Here is an 18,317-nt window from a genome sequence, read left to right as displayed (position 1 = left end):
GTGTGGTCCCGAAAAATCTTCGTTTGAAGGGCTTTCTGCCCCTCCCCCTACCCCTACCCTTCCAACCAAAAGAGAATCGAGAAGCCCCTCCCCCTTCACGTGAACACGCAAAACAGAGGGGTAGGGGAAAGGGGAAGGGCTAAGGGGTAGAAATGGGATTGGGCCTTGATAAAGATTTTTGGGTAAACAGTTCATGAGCCTAAAGGTAAGGGCATGCTGGTGTAAAAAGTGCAAGATTTGGAGCAAATCACAGAGAAGGAGCTGACACAAAGTACCTTGCTGTGGGGAAAAACTGACAGGCAGATGGGGCATTCCTTATTCAGCACACGGCGAATGAAGTCCCGGTCATGTGATTCACGCACGGCCTGAACCACATCCTCCAGTGTGTATGTGGCTGTAGGGTCCTGCAGCAGTGACAGAACCAGCTCACAGCGCCCCCAGCTGGGCAGATCAAACACCGCCAGCAGCCTACGGCAAACATGCTGAACACAGACAAAGAATAAGTAAATAAGCCATGTTTAATAACATAACATTTTGACCACTTTGAACATCTTTGCTGGCCAGCATTATATATCTCACACAAAAGATAATACAAACCAAGTTGTTTTGTAAAAACTGTTTCACACATCTAGTGGTAAGAAAGCAATGCAGTGTCTCAGTGAAGCTCCATTAAGGTAAAAGGCCAGTCACCTGTTTATCTGGATGGTTGATGTCGATGGGGGGCTCTGGTTCTTCGCTCCACATGCGCTGATGGAATGAGTCCAGTAAAGGGCGCTGCAGCAGAACAAGAGCCCCCCTCACATCCCCCCCACTCTGCCGCAGGGCTTCTTCACAGCGGGTCACATCATTAAAGCCCAGAGAGCCAAGCTCTTTTACCTAACAAACAAAAACAGACAAAATGTCGTATTTACCAGGAATGCACCTGTATTAAAATTCTGGACGATACTGATAAGCGGATAATTATATTCATGTTACGGCCAATGTTAAAATTCTATATTATTTTGTATAAATATATTAAAAACTAAATGAATATGAAAAACTACAAGTGAGGTTAGGCATCACAACATTATAAAAACTATTTTAAAAATGACATTTAACAATGTTATTAAATTATTAGTAATTTTAAAGATTAACTTAATGCAAGTGTTTGATGGCGAAAGTAATCCAAATATAAAAATAAGGCAAATGAGCATGCTTAATGAAAAAAACAGTATCAGCTGATACTATAAATAAAAACTTGCTTATATATATTCAAATATGTACCTATAAGTATAAAAGACTACTGATCTGTTAAGCATTATAAAATTCTAAAACACAGCTTGACTTAGAGTTTCTGCAAATTAAGCTGTATCCCTCCCCCATCCCTTCAATTTTAATGTTAGCATTTAAAGTTAAACCACTAACTATTCTGAAAGGTCTGGAAACACAAATGAAATTCCCCAAAATGAAAGCCATACATGCTCAATCAGTATCAGTATCACTATGATTGGATGCACAAAGACAGACTTGACTCACTTTAACACTACGGTGTCTGAGAGCCTGCCTGACAGCCTTCTCATTATCTCCCCCTGCTGCCAGCCAGGCCCGTTTGGCTTCTGCTCTGGACAGGGGCACAGCATTGCTCTTTTGTCCATCCTGGCCATTGTTCCCCCCTGAACAGTTCGATTGTGCGTTCGGTTCTTGCTGACAGGATGCAGCCATCACACAGATCTCATCAAGCACATGAGGTAGCTCTGCTTTCAGCCAGTCATACGGCATTACATTACTGTTTCCCGACACACACATGCTGGTGTAAACCTCCTCCGGGCTCACTCCTTTCTTCTCTGCCTCCTGAGAAAAGTGAGGAAGCTTGTAAACTTCTGAGGATAATACTCAGGCTACAACAACAACAACATATCAGACTTACACGAATGAGCTGAATGAGTTTAAGCCCTTCCTCCCTCATCAATCTTTGCCTTTTCAAATCAGGGTCCTCAGTAGAACTGACTTTAGGTGGGGCTGGAAGCGGTGTGACGTCCTTGACTGGTGAGAGTGGGAGGGGCTTAGAGGGTGATAGAGCAGGCTCTGATCTCGAAAGACAACACATTTCGCATACAGGTGATGGTGTGTGGTTGACGTACGTACAAAACTGGCAAACCCACTGAATGACATAAGGAAAATAGAAGTCAACAACAGGAACCTAAATTCAGGATAAAACTCAGCAAGAGACTCATTTCATTTGCAATGACAAATCAGGATATGCTCATCAGTTAATGAATGTTAAATAGATTATGTGTAACACCAAAGACTATAGAATACCCAATACGTGTCACTCATATAGTTTTGAATGGGGAAAAATGCTATGCAACGCTCAATATGGCCGCTCTATCCACCTTTTTCTTGTCGTAAAAATGGGCACGGCCATTTGTAAATTCTATGGGTCTGGCTTCCGGTCTCATCTCACTCCACTCCGTCTAGCTATTTTTAGCTGAACAAAACAGTTTGTTTTGCTGCTTGATATTGAAAGTTGGTGTGTCTTATCATATTATTTTAATGTATTTTCTTAATTATGAACACACTGGTTTGTAGTGCAAACAGTTTTACCGTTTACTGCACGTTGTTATTCTCCTCGTTATTTACCTATAGCGGCTAATGAACCGGAAGTCTCACCCATAGGCTTACTTCCGTGTTGAAGAAAAAGGTGGATAGAATGAAGCCCTGCCTTCTGAGCAAAAGAGCCAATCGCTAAAGTCAGCGCTTTACATTACTTTTTGCAACATTCTTCATTCACTTATATTATCAATTTGAATGCACTGACACTATCGGATGAGAACACAACTGAACTGAATTGAGCTGGATGATGAATAGAATTGGTTTAATAATTTATGAATTTTGCAACCTCAGCACTGTTATTCAACTGAATCAACATTGAACTGACTTGAGTTGAATAACAACACTGTTGCCTTCTGTAGAGCTCCTAATAGCAGCACTGAACTCATTTCATAATTAATGAACTTGAACATAATTAATGAAACACACTTTTTGAATTGAACTGAACCAACACTGAACTGACTAGAGCTGAATATGACACTATTGTCTCTTTAGAGCTGCTTTACAGCAGAATTTGAATTTTATCTCATATTTAAAGACGTTTGCATAACTAATTCTGTTATTCTGCTGCTTATTACTATGAAACTGCTCTGAAATCTGTATTGTATATAGCACTATATAAATAAAGGTCACTTGATTTGACGTATTGGCACAGAAATTATACATTTCACCTTGAAAATCTATCAATAAACAAAACTATCTTTCAGAAAATTGCATATGGAATGTAGTGGATCGTGGCACCTGGCTGTCCATTAGTCCTGCGGCAGTGGGGGTCGGGCGTGAGGGTGTGACAGGAGGTTTGGTGGCCAGACGAGGGCGCTCACACACCTCGCACAGAATGCTGCTGCCTGCATTCACCACAGTGCAGCTTTTACATTGCCACTCTAATTGAAGAAAGTGATGGGCAAAAAACAGAATTTAGATGTTTATTTGTCCTGTTCGATTACCAACCTGACATATCAAAAGGTCAAACAGGTCTGACGGCCTATTTAGTGTGGAAAAAGTGAGAGTAAACTAGAAAAAAGGATGTACAGACTAACCAGATATTGTAGAGGGCTGTGATTGCTCTTCCTGTAGAGATGGAGCAGCAGAGGACAGGCGGGGTCGATCACAGGTTTCACACAAAACCTGCTGCATTGAATTTACTGTAGTGCAGTATGAACACTGCCATGTTGACAATGATGAGCTAAAAAAAAGAAATAAAGACATACAGATCTATTGAATAAAATCCTCTACACAAATATAATCTCTCAACCTTTAAAATGATAACAGTGCTAACCTGAGCCGTTTCGTGGCTTTTGAGGAAGTCACAGGAATCCTAATGTGTGTGGAACGTCCTGAATGGGAGTGATACAGCCTGTCACATTCTGTGCACAGCCGCTGAGTACAGGTGGGACAGTGAGCAGACACCGGAAAGATGCCACATATGGTGCAGTTCTCTGCAGAGAAATTGAATGGAATAGAATAGTAGAATAGAAATGACACTCACAATTAAATATATTGTTTAAATGGAAAGCCAGGGTTGGTAAATGTGACATGCTTACCTGTATGTTTAGAGGGCACTAGAGAAGAAAGAGAGAGTGCTGGACTGAATGGAGATTTAGGCTGAGAAGGAGTCAATGCAGGTGAGAGAGCTTGTTTTTCCAATGGTCTTTCACTAGGAGAGAAGGCAACTGCATCTGTGCTGATTTCCTCATCCTGTATATGGACACTGTATTCAAGTAACGTGCAACAAAGCTAACAAATCTGATAGGAGCACTTTAACTTATTCATACACTACCATTCAAAAGTTCTTATGTTCACCAAGGCTGCATTTATTTATCAAATATACAGCAACACTTATTACTATTTAAAACAAGTGTTTTCTATTTTATTACATTTTAAAATGTAATTTATTCATGTGACGGCAAAGCTGAATTTTCAGCAGTCATGTGATCACATGATCCTTCAGAAATTATTCTAGTATGCTGATTCTGAGCTCAAGAAACGTCTAATTATTGAAAACAGCTGTGCTGCTTAATTTTTATGTGGAGACTGCAACACATTTTTATTGATAATTTTTGGTTTCTTTTGTAACATCATAAATGTCCTTACTGTCACTTTTGATCAAATTCATGTACCCTTGCTGAATAAAAGTGTTAATTTCTTTCAAAAAAAAACTTTTGAATGGTAATGTATATATCAATTTTAACCTACAATTTTGATGTTGAAAAAAGTGCATGGATGGACAAGTCATTAGTTTATAACCAAATAAATCAGCCACATTTAATTAAGTGCAGAATGGTAACAAATTGTACCTGCACAGTGAGGGAGGGAATAAGTCTCTCAAAAAACTCTGGATAAGGATGGGTACCCTACAGAAAAGGAACAGATTCTATGTGAGCTGAATGTTCTTTGTGAAAAAACCCATTGACTGCTTATACTTTACAGCCTCAGACCTTGATTAGCATGTCCAGCTCCATACGGAGGCACATGACCTCAAGAGTCACAGACGCCACCTTCCCAACATCCGGCTGGACAACATCATCAGGAAAGCTCAAGCCATCTTGCTGCTGATTGGTGTAACCGTACAGGTTGAGTACTGCTCTGCCACCCTGAAAGACGAAGATAAACAATAGCAACCAGATATTTGGTATGGTTCATACAAAAAGCCTCAATCTCATCCACCACACACCTGAATAGAGTCTACGGTGGTCCTAAAGACTGGGTTGTTGAACTTTACTGTACGCCAGTACTTTGGCCTGTTGGGATTGGTAAGATTTGAGCCATACTTCTCCAAGATGTTAAGAGCAGTGGAAAGTTTCTGCAGCAGGCTAAGGGACTAAAAGGATCAGAAGATATTAAATGTACAACAGAATAGTCTGAAGAAGAATACATTACAGCCCAGAAACAACAACAGTTGGTAAACGTGAACTAGGACTTTTGAACTTTTTTGGAAATGAACTTTTATGCGCATACAAATGAGTGGAAACAGAACAAATTCTTACGAAACACCTCAGACAGATGTGACAGATTACCCAGTGCTATGTATTATTATGCGCTTTATGTCAGTCATTCACATGGTCAGTGTAAACCATTCATTCCCAATATATACGGTCAGGTCAGTAACCATTGTAGATACACACCCCCCCAATAATCACATATGGACAAATTGTCCCCTCATCAATATTTGATATTATTGATGCTTCTCTGCTGTACTCTATTGTGTACCACTTTGTTTGTTGTAAAAATTACTAAAATGTTAAAAATATATATTTTAGGCAGGTATGCCTAAGCAGTCTATAACAGCGCTCGTTAATGTCAAAGTGACTGAGATGGCCAATCAAATCAAAGAAGGTGGGCTCCACTGTTCACACAACCCAAACATGATGCTAGAGTTTCAACAGTGAAAGACTGCAAGGTAAGATACAAAAGTAGCTTTACATTTAATATTTGACAACTGTTTTATGACAGAAAATAATATCCATTGTTGCAAACTACTCAATTATGAATTACATAAATCACTTAAATGGTTAAAAATGACAAAAAAAGTTGAGTATAATGTGACAAGAAACAATAACAAAGCCATTTTTGGCATATTAAGTATATGATTAAGAATGAATGTGTGCATATTTTAAAATAAAAATATTATTTGCAAATAGTTTTACTGTTATTTATACTTTTACGGTTTTCTTTAATTCTGTTTATTCCTTCAAATCCTCCAACTATTTAATTACTTTTAATAAAAAGATATATTACTACTCCCTTGGTCCCCACAATCATTAAGACATAGGTCATGGCCTTGCATGCGGTAACTACGTGCAAATGGTCAGATCATTAAAAGGTTTTTTTTTTCCTGTTGTGTAAAAGGTTTGCTTCCTGTTGTGTAATCATACACTCTTTGGACTGCTGAGGAAAATGAATCATTATACCAGCTCTCACCTCCTTCCTGTTATTCCCACTACTGTTCTCTGTCAGCATGCTTTCAGCAGCAATGTAGCGATATTTGCTGGAGGGCGGGAGGGGGATGTCGGCCATGGCTGCCACCCCTGCCCTCATCTCCTGGGCAGAACCTGGAGTAGACAAGCTGCCTTCCGCATTCACCCTCACCTCCTCCAGCTGATCACTGAGAGAGGCCATAGCTGAAAGTGAAAGTTTTTGAAAGCTTTAGGTTTAAAACACACAGGGCCTGAATTACCGGAGATCATTGTTTCTCAAGCCAAACCATTAGAAAACAAACTAATTACACTGTAGTTGGATTTATTATAGTTAAAGTTTAGCAGCATTAGACAAGGTGGCTTACTGATTTATTATGTTTGAAGCATAAACAAGAGTCAACAACACGTCTGTTAATTCACTTGTGAAACATGAGGGGTCATTTTCTCGTTTATTTGCAGTCATGTTAATATTTTGTAGATATGCATGACTGTCACATCCTTTAAATAACCTATATCGATGTTTTTACAGTATATTCATGTTAGCTACTACGCTAGCTGCCTTGTGAATGGAAAGTGAAACCATAACAACTTACACGAAGCTAGTTAGCAACTTCTTTCTTTAAAATTAAATATCAATTTCTAGATAAACTGATGCTTTACGGTCTTCGTTGTTACTTGTCTAACCTGTACACACATACGTGTTTACATACTCGAATTAAACCCCTAACGTTACGGTTTAACTCGCCCACTGCTGTTGAATACAAGTACGCTAGCAGGCTAACGCTTAGGGATTATTATCAAAACACTGGTCAGCGACATTAAAGAGAACGTCTAGATGTGTCTCTGTTAATACTTTTAGTCAAGTCAACTGTCTGAATTATTTCATGAGCTGTCGAAAAATATTAACATACTCACCGCTTTTTGACAGAGCAGCAGCGCTCTTATTCACTCATACGTGAAACTGAAACATACATCTAACTTACCCGCATAGAGGCGCTGTGAGGAAGCACAAACTGCATTCCATCAACAAAACAATTGTTGTAAATGAATAAATGATAAGTAAAAGAGGAGTGAACGACTGCTGTAATACTGCCAGGTTTCATTAGCTACAGAAAAAAACGGTGTTTGAAGTTTAATTGTAATACTAATGACACTGTGTGGAATATGAACCAACACTGTAGTAGTAGTAGTAGGCTAGTAAAAAATAAAAATAAAAATAATAATAATAATAATATAAATGAGAAATGTAAAAGACACAACTTTAAACTTATTATGATAAAATCCGACGTCAGCGCTTGCTGAATATATAGGACAAATTGGATACACCTGCTGGCTGCCATTTGATTGCATTAATGTGGAGCTCTGGAAACAAGCATGAAACCTATAAATCCGAAGTAAAAAGCTTTAACGACAGAGTTAGTCGCTCTCGCTATATGCACATTTAAGTCCACTTTGTCACTTTCACATCTAAGGTTAGTTTTTTTTTTTCGTCGCTACATTTGAACAGTATAAATAGCATGCTTATCCATTTTTAAGTTATCTAGCCCTTTCCTGGTATTGTTTGTTTGGTCTAATCTATCGTGCTTATAAGTGTGCAACGTTTTTTTTTCTTTCATTTTACAGTATTGCGGTGTTTTGTATCCTGTGCTGTCTGTCTTCGTCTCTTCACAAGAAATGGAAGGTAATCTTCTCAAACCATGACCTTGCTAGCACATTGCTCTAGCCTACTGTTTGGGCAAACAACTGCATAAAAAAATATCTTCCAAATGCTCTTTTCTTTCTTTTTTTCCCCCCCAGGAATGAATAACACTTCACAATCAATGGGAGTTGGGCAACCTCACCATCCAGTAAACCACACCAGACCCTTTTTCTATGTTCAGCCACCATCTCAGCCTTATTTCATGTATCAATGGCCCATGAATCCATATGGCCACTATGGCTTTCCAGGGCCAGGTGAGTTTAGTCTTTGAGACATTGCTTATTGTAGACTTCATTTGATTAATCGCAACAATTTCTTTTTCTTTGTTCCAGCTTTGCACTTCGGCCGTCCCTACATGGCCCCTTATCAGTTTATGCAGTATCCTGGGTATGTGATCCCACATGCACCCATGCAGCCAATCGATTACAGAAGAATCAACCCCCACTTCCCCTCTGTTGCATCCTATGATTTGCGTGTCCGCCAGCACTTTCAACACACCGGGATGCATCGGGAGACTGCCTGTTCTGAGGTCCAAACAGATCCTAGTGATTCAGTCAACAAACTGATAGACAAAATTGAGAGTCTGAAGGCTTGTGAACAAGGTGGTGACAAGGGGCTTAACACTGTGGTCTCCTCTACTCCTGATGTAGTGCAGGGAGAGAAACTGACTGGTTTAAAAGACCCCAAGTTAGAGCTTGCCTCTCAGGAAGGTAAGGAGGAACAGGTTAATCAGGTCACAAGGCCCACAACCTACAGTGACTCTGCGTATGATGCTGAATCTAGCCAGGGTAGACTGGACGAATGCGTGTTATCAGATGTGCTACCCCTTGACAGTTCTTCTGTCCATGAGGAAGAGGATGCCAATGAGAACGATGAGCAACAGAGTGTTGCTGAAGAACTGTGCTGCCAAAATGGAAAGCCAATAACCAGTGCAACTGGCAATGTGTTCTGTAGTGGTATCAAAAGCACTGCTGATCCAACAGAGAACCTCGATTTGGAGAAACCAGGTGATGAGCAGGTACAGAATATTGCGTCTACTGATGCTGCTGCAGTTATGGAGCCTCTTATAAAGCTCTCTGAAGACTTTGACCTGCAGTATCAAATCATTCGCCTGCCCTGCAATAAGACAACAACTGGCCTCAGTCTTGAACAAGAGATTGACCCACTTGTTTACTTCGATTCTCCAACTACTCTGTTGCCTCCACAAAACTATCTGTCCTCAGTTGGCAGTGCATATTCCTACAGCTACTACCCTCAAGTGACCCAAGAGCGCCAGAGTGTCCTGAGTCCATCCATAGATGAGCTCTCTTCCAGAGATGAAATGTTCTCCACTGATGTGGAGGATCTCGATCTCGTTCCGGGGCATGTGTATGTTGGTGGCGGCAAGCTGGCTGAAACCAGTGACGTGCCCGTTCGCTCCAGAAAAGAGCTCTTGAGCGTGGAAAAGGCTCGCCCTGTCTGCCAGAAAACGTGTGTGTGCTGCGGCTCAAGCTTGCAGGATGACGTAGGAATTTGCAAAATGGCCGAACGCAGCCATCCTGAGAGAGATGATGAGTCTGATCAAGACTGCGAGTATGACCTCGATGCAGAGGTGCGGAGTAACTGTGAGTCACCGAGAGTGTCCAAGAGGAAGTGTTGCAGCAGGCATGCGCTGTCCTCTTGTGGGCATCACTGTGCTAAACACGGGCACCGGAAGCTGCTGTGTGAAGGCCAAGAGCGCTGTGATCTACGCGAGCAGGCTCGTGTGCATCCCAAAGGAGAGTGCTGTGAGGAGTATGGCTCTCTGGCTAAAGCTGATAAGAGAACTCAAAAGGGTGCCTTGTGCAGGCCTTGTGTTGGTAAGGGTTTATTTTTTGAATTTGCATTTTAATGCTGCCACAAGGTGGTCAGCTCATGCAGAAATATTTTTAGAACAATGGAGAGAGGGTGTCGTCTCTGACCAAGAGAATTGGGCAAGCTGTGGTGCCAAACCAAGGGCTTGGAGGCAAGACTTGGACGTGTGAAGTCTTTTGAAGTTGTGGAATGCAAGTGTCAAGTATGGCTTGTCTTTTAAATGGTGTTCTTTTTGATTTGTAAAGGGAGAACTCCATTGAGAAGGCCGACTTGTAAGGCAGTCCACCAGCAAAGGCCAAGAAGTGAATATGATGAGACTGACTTTACCTACTGCCAGAGAGGCAGAGGTGAGTTTAGGGTTTTAAACACGTTAAGTCCCGTTCACACCAAGAACGATAAAGATATATAGTTCTAATAGGCTATCAATATTAAAGAACAGTAGAGTCTACACCACAGCTATAACACAGGCACAAAGAAACAATATAATTGGAATCACTTTAAGAACGATTTTTTTTCCCAGCTTATGAACAAACACTGACACCCAATCAGAATCCATCCTGCTATAACAAGTTTGAATTTAAAGCGGCAGACAAGTGTGTGCTTGGAATAAACAGACAATCTTGTCCGCTGATGTGGATGCTAATATCTTTATAGTTATCGTTCTTGGTGTGAATGGGGCTTTAATCACCACTTTTGATTCTCGTCTTTATTTGTGCAATATCTTTGTCCCATCAGGTGCTATGAAGAAAAGAGGCACACGATACTAAACCACGATGCACTGCTGTAATACTTAAATGTATTTTTAAAAGAGGGGGAAAAAAAACTCCCCTCGCTAGGGTGCATTTGTTTGTTGCCATTGTCCATGTGTTTTTAATTTGCAAGGGCCAGATCATTAGTGTGGGCTTGTCATGATTCCAGCATCTCAGTTGGTGGTGAACTTTAAAACAGAAACTCTAGCACTAGGTTTTTCACCACTGTCCGCCTTTGCCCAAATACAATGAAAATGGGGCCTTTTTTCTTAATCTGTACTGTAATTATTGTGTGTTTTACTTCAAATTTTTAAAAAAGATTTATTATATTTGAAGGAGTTAGCACTGACTATTAATATATATGGGTTTAAAAAATATTAGCCTAGTGTCACAAGCTTATCAGATTCTCCATCTGATTTTGTTTTATTTCAGAATTGCAATACATTGTCACTTTGAATGACAGCTTTGACATTTAAAAAGTCGGTTTGATGGCTTCTAAATGTAATCTGATTTTGCCCAGAGGAATTGTATAGAAATGGATAAACAGCTTGTCATGCAATACTGTTCAACAATGCCCAAAATAAAAGTTTACTTCTTAACAGCATTGTGAGCATCTTCACTAGTTCACCGTATAGTTCATCCCGTACTTCAATTCTATAAATCCTACTTTTAGCGCTCATAAAAAAATATGCTACAATCAACGGAAAGTTTTTTTTTTTCTGTAATGTTTACTTAAATTGAGGATTATGTGTCAAGAGATTGTTTGTTGTAGGCTACTTATCGTGCAAGGCAAGTAGGCTACGTATTTGTTTTGTAACAAATATAATCCACCTTCAAACGACTAAACGTTTAGACCTGAATAGTGCTTGTTAAGGGGCGTGGCAAAATGATTAGCGGGCTTCTCTATTGGCTGTTCTCTTCGCAGACGTCGCTCGCTATTGGCTGCGCTGAGGGAGTCGCAGAGAGCGTTTACAGTACAGCCTTTGAAGAAGGCAGAGTGAAGTATGACAGATGAGGCTGCTCCGAACGCGATGTTCACCGTTTGCATAGATGAAAACACCTCTCGATATACAAGGTGAGTTTCCCCCCACTCTTTTCAAAGAAACCGGTGAAACTACTTGGCTTTCCTATTTGTGCATTCGCATCAAAGTTGTTCTGAGATTTTATACCTTGTAAACAGCAAACAAAACCTGTTTGGATCAATTTTTGTTCCGTTGCATCGATGCATATTTGTTGCATTACGTTTCAACCGCGGTTTTATAACCTGCGTTGAGCGTGTAACTTTATTGGAGCACATCTGTTCAAAGCAAGTTCAGCCTCTGTACCAACCAACCCATCAAGTTTTGTATTGTGTTTTACTGTGTTTTGTTGTGTTATGCATCAGTGCAGTACGGAAGGAGCCTGCTCTTTTACATTGCAGCAGGATTATTTTGGGCAGCTTTTTTCTCTGTTCCGGTTTAAGTCGTTTTGATTGTTTAGAGACACGCGACAATGGCCGCGTGTCAAAATATAGTGAGCTACCTAACTAGACAGCATTTCTGGGTGACATAGGCGTGCTGGATACCCAGAAATGTAAGCAGCTTGCTAGGTTTTGAGACACAGCCAATGGCAACTAGTCTAAATATGCCTGTCTTTGAAAACAGACGTGCCCTGATAATGCCTGTACATGTCACGCAACCCAAAATATTTGGGTTATCTTTATAAATCCCAAACCTTAGCTCACAGGGTCTGTTTATGTGTCATTCAACCTTTTAGTCATTCAGGGTTGTTTGTCTTTACTGTGTCCTTGTGACTTAATTAGTAAATTCCACCGATATTATCTTATGTTATCTCATCTCAGTGCTTTGCTATCAGACAACTGCTTGATCCAATCAGCATTTGAGTTGCCTTTTCTCTATACATTTGGTTTTATTATTAACATGGGTTTGTGTTGATGATCGGCATGCACTTTAATCACTGTAAGGCTGATGATACACGGGGCAACATTTTTGAGCAATGTTGCTTGGGCATTTTCCCATTGAGAATGGGTAACAAATGTCTATCTGGATTCTTTAGATCGGTCGTGGGCCCTGTGTCTCACCTGGTTGCCTATTGACGGCAACATTGCCCAAAGTTGCCTGGCAACATTGCTCAAAAAGTTGCCCCGTGTATCATCAGCATAAGAGTTCTGTTAATTTGACACGCGTTCAGACAGCATTTCAGTACAAGTTAAAAGCTTATCTGCTTCCTGTCGCAAACACACCCTGTTCAGCTGAAGTTCGGTGTGTTTCATTTAAAAAATAAACATATATGAAGATCTGTGTGACTTTGCCGCATAAATTATGTGTCGCCCTGGGATGTTTCACATTTCAGCATTGTTTACGCAGGTTAACGTTGGAGATGGTGAGTTGTAACACCAACATCCCACAGGCATTTTACATGAACAGCATGAAAAAAAGGCATCAAAAAGTAAAGGCCAAGGGCATGCATGAATAGCGCCCCTCCTCACCTGCTCAAGTCAGCACATTGCCCTTGAGAAATGCCTCAAGGCCTTAGTTTTTAAGTGATGTTTTTCATTTTCCCCCTTTTCTTTACCCCCTTTCTGACAAATCAAATCCCCTGATTCAGCTGCATCCATCAGGTTGATGCTCCGCTATAGCGCACAGCTAACGGTTTCTTATCTGCTTGTTTCATTGTCTTAGTTTTCGAGACGTCGGACCGAAGATTGACCCTCAGTGAAGCTTCCACCATGGGATTTGGGCGTTGTTTCACATTTGATCATATCTTGTTAGGCACATCTAGTGTACCAATCCCATTGTATTTCTTTAGTCATGCACTTAATCCTCAGTTGTTTTAAAGTAAAAGTAAAAAAAAAAAAAATCCAGCCCGGGTAGAAAATATGCCAAGTGAAAGCCAGCTTGCTCAGCATAAAATGAAAGATTGATGCCAGTACAAAAGTGAGAACTCAAAGGACATGTTCTCAAGGTTACACCTTCTCAAATATTTCATATGATTTAGTAAATGTGCCCACAGGACGTTTAATAGATTGGCACGTTTTCTCCCCTGTGTGCCGTACCAGAATTGCTGAAGGAAATTATGCAATGTGAAATTGAGCTGGAATGGTTTTCATGGTAACTGAAATCCTATGAGAAGCACACAAATTCTCCATAACCGTGATCTGGATTCGCAGCATCCACATTTGTTTCATTTTCAGTGCACTTTTTTTCATTTGTAATGACACCAATTTGATGAGCATGAAATAATCATGTCTTCAAACGATGAACTGGTCTCATTTAGCAAAAAAAAGTTTTTGTAAAGCCCCTTAGATTTATTAGTAAATTAAAAGTATTCATGTCTATAAGTCTCTAAACCGTCTATGAGATTGCTGTAATGCGTTTTGATTGGAAGTCCCAAAGAGAAGGGAAATATTTCCGCTTCTCTATCACAAGATAATGTGCACCTAATAACGGATAAGCCCTCAGGGGCATCCGTCCATTCATGCTACAATAGCAGGCTTAATTGCATTATTAATTATTTTTCCCCTCAAGGGATGGAGTGGAATTATACGTATATGAGCAATTATTACATGGCATAAACCTTTGAACGTGAAAGAGAAGAGCGCAATGCGATAACTGTTTTGTTTTGCATGTCATGGTCACATGAGCAAATTATGATGTGGCTGTAAGTGTAACAACAGGAAGTCTGGAGTGAGGCTTATGCTGAAAATGTGGCCACAAGTCATTTAACTTTAACTTAGTCACTTGATAAGTGTTCATTCTTTTCTCAGGTGATTGACGTGTAGTACCAGCACACTTCATTTCGCCGTGAGTATTTCTCCGTGACAAGCATTGAGCCAAGCAATTAAAATGCATATTAGCTGTACAGTACCTGAAGGAAATAAATGCCCTCAAATAAATTTTAGATGAGGTTAGGAAATATTTTTAAGCTCTGAATTGGTTAAGGTCAGAAGGAAGCTTGAGTGCTGGAGGGGTTTTGAACTCTCATTCATTGGTCAGCTTCATGCATGCTAATAGTCATGTGTCATGCAGGTTTCAGAAATTGTGCCTACGGGCTCGACTAAACTAGGTCCCATTTAGCTGTTGCTTGTAAGGGGAAGTTTTTCATCCAGTGAAAATGTGTACTATCATTGTGTGGCCAAACTGGCCATATAAACACTCTTAAGTGGATTACACTGCCCATTGAGTAAAACAGCATTTTATGGCAATAAAGCAACCCTGATTACAAAGTTATATTGTTAACAGAAAACAATAATAATGTATTTTATCATAAATATTAAACCGTATATTTGAAGACAAAACAAACATAAATAGAAGAGGGATATACAGCAGAGCAAAAGAGCACAAAGGACAGATCAGCAGTCTGGAGAGGAGGAGTACTAGATGTGTCATTGGCAAGGTCACCCCCTTATCATGATCATGTGTTTAGGAATAACTTGTCTTGCTCAGACTGAGAGATGCACAAAGTGATAAGCATTTCTCAGGAAAAACATGTTTTTTTATTTCTTCATGTTGCATCAACTTGTATGTATCATACAGCAAAAATTTATCCATTCTGAAAAAAAAAATAAAATAATTCTGGCTAAAATCTGTGCTTAAATGCGTGTTGTTAACAGTGCAGATTTTTCAAACTGAAATGATTTTAAACCTTCAAATGCCAAAATATATTACAAAATGTACTTCAAGTAGCAGGAAGTACATTTCCAATCTTGAAATACAATTTGAGCAAATGCAAAATGTGTTTTTAAAATATACAGTTTGAGAATTATAAATGTATTTAGACAACGTATATGGAAAAACAATTAATAAGAAATATAAGTAACTAAAACTACATATATTTATGTAAATCGTTTTTATCATTTACAGTATAGCAATATATTTTGTATATTTTTAAATATTTGAAGTGTGAAAAATTTCTGTACGGTATGGGTATAAAGATTGTACATGTTGGTGAATTGCCAGTGTAAAAAAAAACATGATTATTGTTTGGCTTAAGATTAAATGAATTATTAAATAAATCAGTAAAGTAATTATAGCTGTGGTGGAAAGTGTGTCAGATGCATTTTTTTACAAGCTATGAGAATGTGTATTATTAGAAAATGGTAAAAAATTCATTTTCAGACATTCTGTTTTCCTGATTGGTTTATAAAATGTGAATAATGTACAGCAAAATTACTCTAGGCGTAATGGTTTTTAACATTTATGTTCATATTTATTTCACAAAATATTGTTGCATATTATTCTCCAATGATTCTTAATCGTACCTCATGATATGATACACTTTACCAATAACATGGGGAAAATTTGTTTATTTATTGGTGAAGACGCATTCTGTGGCTATAATGCATTCTTCTATTTTAAAATATGAAATATTAGAAGTTTTAGTTCACCTTTAATTTCTTCTCGTTTAGGGCAGAAAGGCGGGGCATAGAGGACCTACAATAATGTACAGTATTTGAAAAATAATGTGTTTTTTGAACATTAAAGCATGTCAACATATTCTGTTACACCAAATACACAAAATAATGATCTTTAAAAAAGCATCATATGACCCCTTTAAAAAACGGCACATTTAACCTCATCCTCCCTATTTTAAGAATGGATGAATTTCAAGTCTGTTAAATAACTATTTCTTTATCATCATGTATTTTCCCTTATTTTACAGAGTTATTTCATCATTAGATGGGGAAGGATATTCCTGTGGACTGCTTTTATTTCCAACTGTGCTCGTTTAATAATTTGACACCCTGCTTGGATCTATACTAAACCCATGGTAAGTATCACTCCGTGAAGCTATCAAGTCATTTCACATAATCATAGAATTAATCACAGATAACGTAAATTTAAGCTGAATTCTCGTTTTTCGTTTTTTGGAAAAAAACAAAAAAACGAAAAAGGAGCCGTTTTCTCATTTTTCTACTTTCAATATTAAATCAAAAAACGAATGATCGAATGATACACGGATTATAATTATCCAATTAAGCCGTTTTGTTTTCAGCTCACACACACGATTTAGCCTCAGCATTCTTCACCACCGTTGTCTAGGCTTAGGGTGACTGTGTCAGTCCTAATCCCTGCTGATTTGTTTACTTATCCAGGACGTCTACTTCTAAGTCAAGCCTGACAAGAATTTAGATCCAGCTCACAGCTAGCGCATAATAAATTAACCCTTCTGCCTGCATGTGAATGTGCCAAAACCTATCCCCTGGATTTAATTCTTGACAGTCTGTTTTGATGCAGCATATTTGTCTCGCTTTAAAGCACTTGTCTCGGATTAAAGCACTGACGGCCCCATCAACACAGAGTGGTTGACGGAGAAGTGCATTGGCGATACAAATCAGCAAGAATACGGTCATTAAAGTAACCGAAGAGCCACGTTTTAAGGACGATGGACACCTTGTCCCAGAACTCCAGGCTTGAGTGCCAAATCTGTTTCAACTACTTCAGCCAATGGCGCCGACCCAAACTCCTGCACTGCCAGCATACCTGCTGCTCCGAGTGTCTGAGCCAGATGCGGCTCAGCCAGAGAGAGCTTCGCTGTCCTTGGTGTCGTTGTGTGACACAGATCCCTGGCGGACTTTCGGTCTCCCATCTTCCAGACGACCCGGAAGTACTTTCCGTTATCAGTCTGTCTCACTCCTCTGAGCACACTCCCATCTTTATACACTTACCCAACAGCGGCTGCTACCTGCTGCCCCTCCCTCTGGACACAGATGAGGCGTTGCTTCCCGGACAACCAGCATGCCGATTTGGCCCTAAAAGCGTTGGGGTGTTAAACATCTCTGATGGCGGGAGCCTCGTGCTGGGGGGCGACACGGGTGAGGAGGGGATGGAGGAGGAGGAGGTGGCGGTTAAGACCACAGCATGGACGGGGGTTTGCACTGTGCTACTGGTGGCATTCATTTTGATCTTTCTGCTGGGTATTGTGTTGCATAACATGTCCTGCGTGTCCAAACGCTTCACTATTATTTCCTGCGGATGAGACAGAGTCATCAAATTCACTTGTAAAGGACCAACCAATATGGCTCGGAATCGCTTATGTGATTTCAGATTTGATTGTGATTATGTACATCACATATCTCTGGTGACTAATGTATACGTTAGATGAGCAGAAGGGAATGAAAGAATTCAAGGGCACAATCTATGCAATTTGTGGTATTTCAAAAGTCTGCGAAAGCCCTGATTCGTTCATTTGTAGGGAATTTGTTAAATTAATGTGCAGAAATGTCATTAAAGTATCTAGCAGCATTGACTCCATGTATTTGCATGTCTTGTATGTACCTGAGGGAAATTAACTTGGTCTCTAATACTACAGTAGAGTTGTATGCGTTATTGACAGTCTGTAGGAGTTGTGCAGTTTGTGACTGAACACTAAAATTGAGAAATTAATTTACATATTGCTACATAGCTGCACTGCCTTTAAATAATGTTTATAGCTGTGTGTTTTAAGGTGTTTCATCAAAGTGGTTTCTTTAAAATGCCACAAATCAAATGGTTTTTATTGGTAACAAGCTGTTATTTTTTATTTTTTTTG

The 18,317-nt window shown here is 39.6% G+C and overlaps 3 protein-coding genes across 6 annotated transcripts in view; 2 read left to right on the top strand and 1 right to left on the bottom strand.

Moving 5' to 3' along the window:
- LOC107728933 (E3 ubiquitin-protein ligase RNF31-like) overlaps window positions 1-7,692 on the bottom strand; it is a 22,270-nt gene extending 14,578 nt beyond the window's left edge. Inside the window, exons 1-13 of one of the 2 annotated variants that reach the window (XM_016539281.1) lie at window positions 7,490-7,692; window positions 6,511-6,710; window positions 5,264-5,410; window positions 5,028-5,183; window positions 4,887-4,943; window positions 4,134-4,287; window positions 3,869-4,028; window positions 3,630-3,775; window positions 3,331-3,473; window positions 1,907-2,140; window positions 1,516-1,830; window positions 691-876; window positions 276-482 (exon numbers count right to left, since the gene is read on the bottom strand). In XM_016539281.1, the coding sequence (XP_016394767.1) occupies window positions 276-482; window positions 691-876; window positions 1,516-1,830; window positions 1,907-2,140; window positions 3,331-3,473; window positions 3,630-3,775; window positions 3,869-4,028; window positions 4,134-4,287; window positions 4,887-4,943; window positions 5,028-5,183; window positions 5,264-5,410; window positions 6,511-6,708 (2,103 nt within the window). In that variant the 5' untranslated portion in view covers window positions 6,709-6,710; window positions 7,490-7,692. Of the gene's footprint in view, window positions 1-275; window positions 483-690; window positions 877-1,515; window positions 1,831-1,906; window positions 2,141-3,330; window positions 3,474-3,629; window positions 3,776-3,868; window positions 4,029-4,133; window positions 4,288-4,886; window positions 4,944-5,027; window positions 5,184-5,263; window positions 5,411-6,510; window positions 6,711-7,421 lie in introns of both variants that reach the window. The other variant, XM_016539275.1, reaches the window with a different exon arrangement.
- Window positions 7,693-7,874: 182 nt separating this feature from the next.
- Window positions 7,875-10,783, top strand: LOC107728998 (uncharacterized). Its single transcript, XM_016539352.1, has 7 exons — window positions 7,875-7,978; window positions 8,130-8,187; window positions 8,304-8,459; window positions 8,538-10,043; window positions 10,117-10,195; window positions 10,260-10,385; window positions 10,774-10,783. The coding sequence occupies exons 2-6, from the start codon at window positions 8,181-8,183 to the stop codon at window positions 10,279-10,281; spliced, it is 1,770 nt and encodes a 589-aa protein (XP_016394838.1). The 5' UTR covers window positions 7,875-7,978; window positions 8,130-8,180; the 3' UTR covers window positions 10,282-10,385; window positions 10,774-10,783.
- Window positions 10,784-11,765: 982 nt separating this feature from the next.
- LOC107729101 (E3 ubiquitin-protein ligase rnf152-like) lies at window positions 11,766-18,317 on the top strand. 3 transcript variants are annotated; one of them, XM_016539484.1, is made up of 5 exons: window positions 11,766-11,862; window positions 13,469-13,751; window positions 14,554-14,590; window positions 16,449-16,556; window positions 16,882-18,317. In XM_016539484.1, the coding sequence occupies exon 5, from the start codon at window positions 17,172-17,174 to the stop codon at window positions 17,763-17,765; it is 594 nt and encodes a 197-aa protein (XP_016394970.1). In that variant the 5' UTR covers window positions 11,766-11,862; window positions 13,469-13,751; window positions 14,554-14,590; window positions 16,449-16,556; window positions 16,882-17,171; the 3' UTR covers window positions 17,766-18,317. The 3 variants fall into 3 exon arrangements, with proteins under 3 accessions (XP_016394970.1, XP_016394952.1, XP_016394962.1); XM_016539476.1 differs by lacking the exon at window positions 13,469-13,751 and having other exon boundaries at window positions 11,768-11,862; XM_016539466.1 differs by lacking the exons at window positions 13,469-13,751; window positions 14,554-14,590.

The sequence above is a fragment of the Sinocyclocheilus rhinocerous genome, unplaced genomic scaffold, assembly GCF_001515625.1.
Source record: "Sinocyclocheilus rhinocerous isolate Xijiao unplaced genomic scaffold, SAMN03320098_v1.1 scaffold1785, whole genome shotgun sequence".
Classification (NCBI taxonomy): Eukaryota; Metazoa; Chordata; class Actinopteri; order Cypriniformes; family Cyprinidae; genus Sinocyclocheilus; species Sinocyclocheilus rhinocerous.
This window is presented reverse-complemented; position numbering and strand designations above follow the sequence as displayed.

What these genes read in the sequence shown, in the direction of transcription:
- LOC107728998 (XM_016539352.1), top strand. An exon ending in CTTGTGCAGGCCTTGTGTTG is followed by an intron (nt 10,044 to 10,116) that starts GTAAGGGTTTAT and finishes AAATATTTTTAG; the next exon opens with AACAATGGAGAGAGGGTGTC. An exon ending in CCAAGGGCTTGGAGGCAAGA is followed by an intron (nt 10,196 to 10,259) that starts CTTGGACGTGTG and finishes TTGTCTTTTAAA; the next exon opens with TGGTGTTCTTTTTGATTTGT.
- LOC107729101 (XM_016539466.1), top strand. Translation starts at nt 17,172, where the DNA reads ATGGACACCTTGTCCCAGAACTCCAGGCTTGAGTGCCAAATCTGTTTC.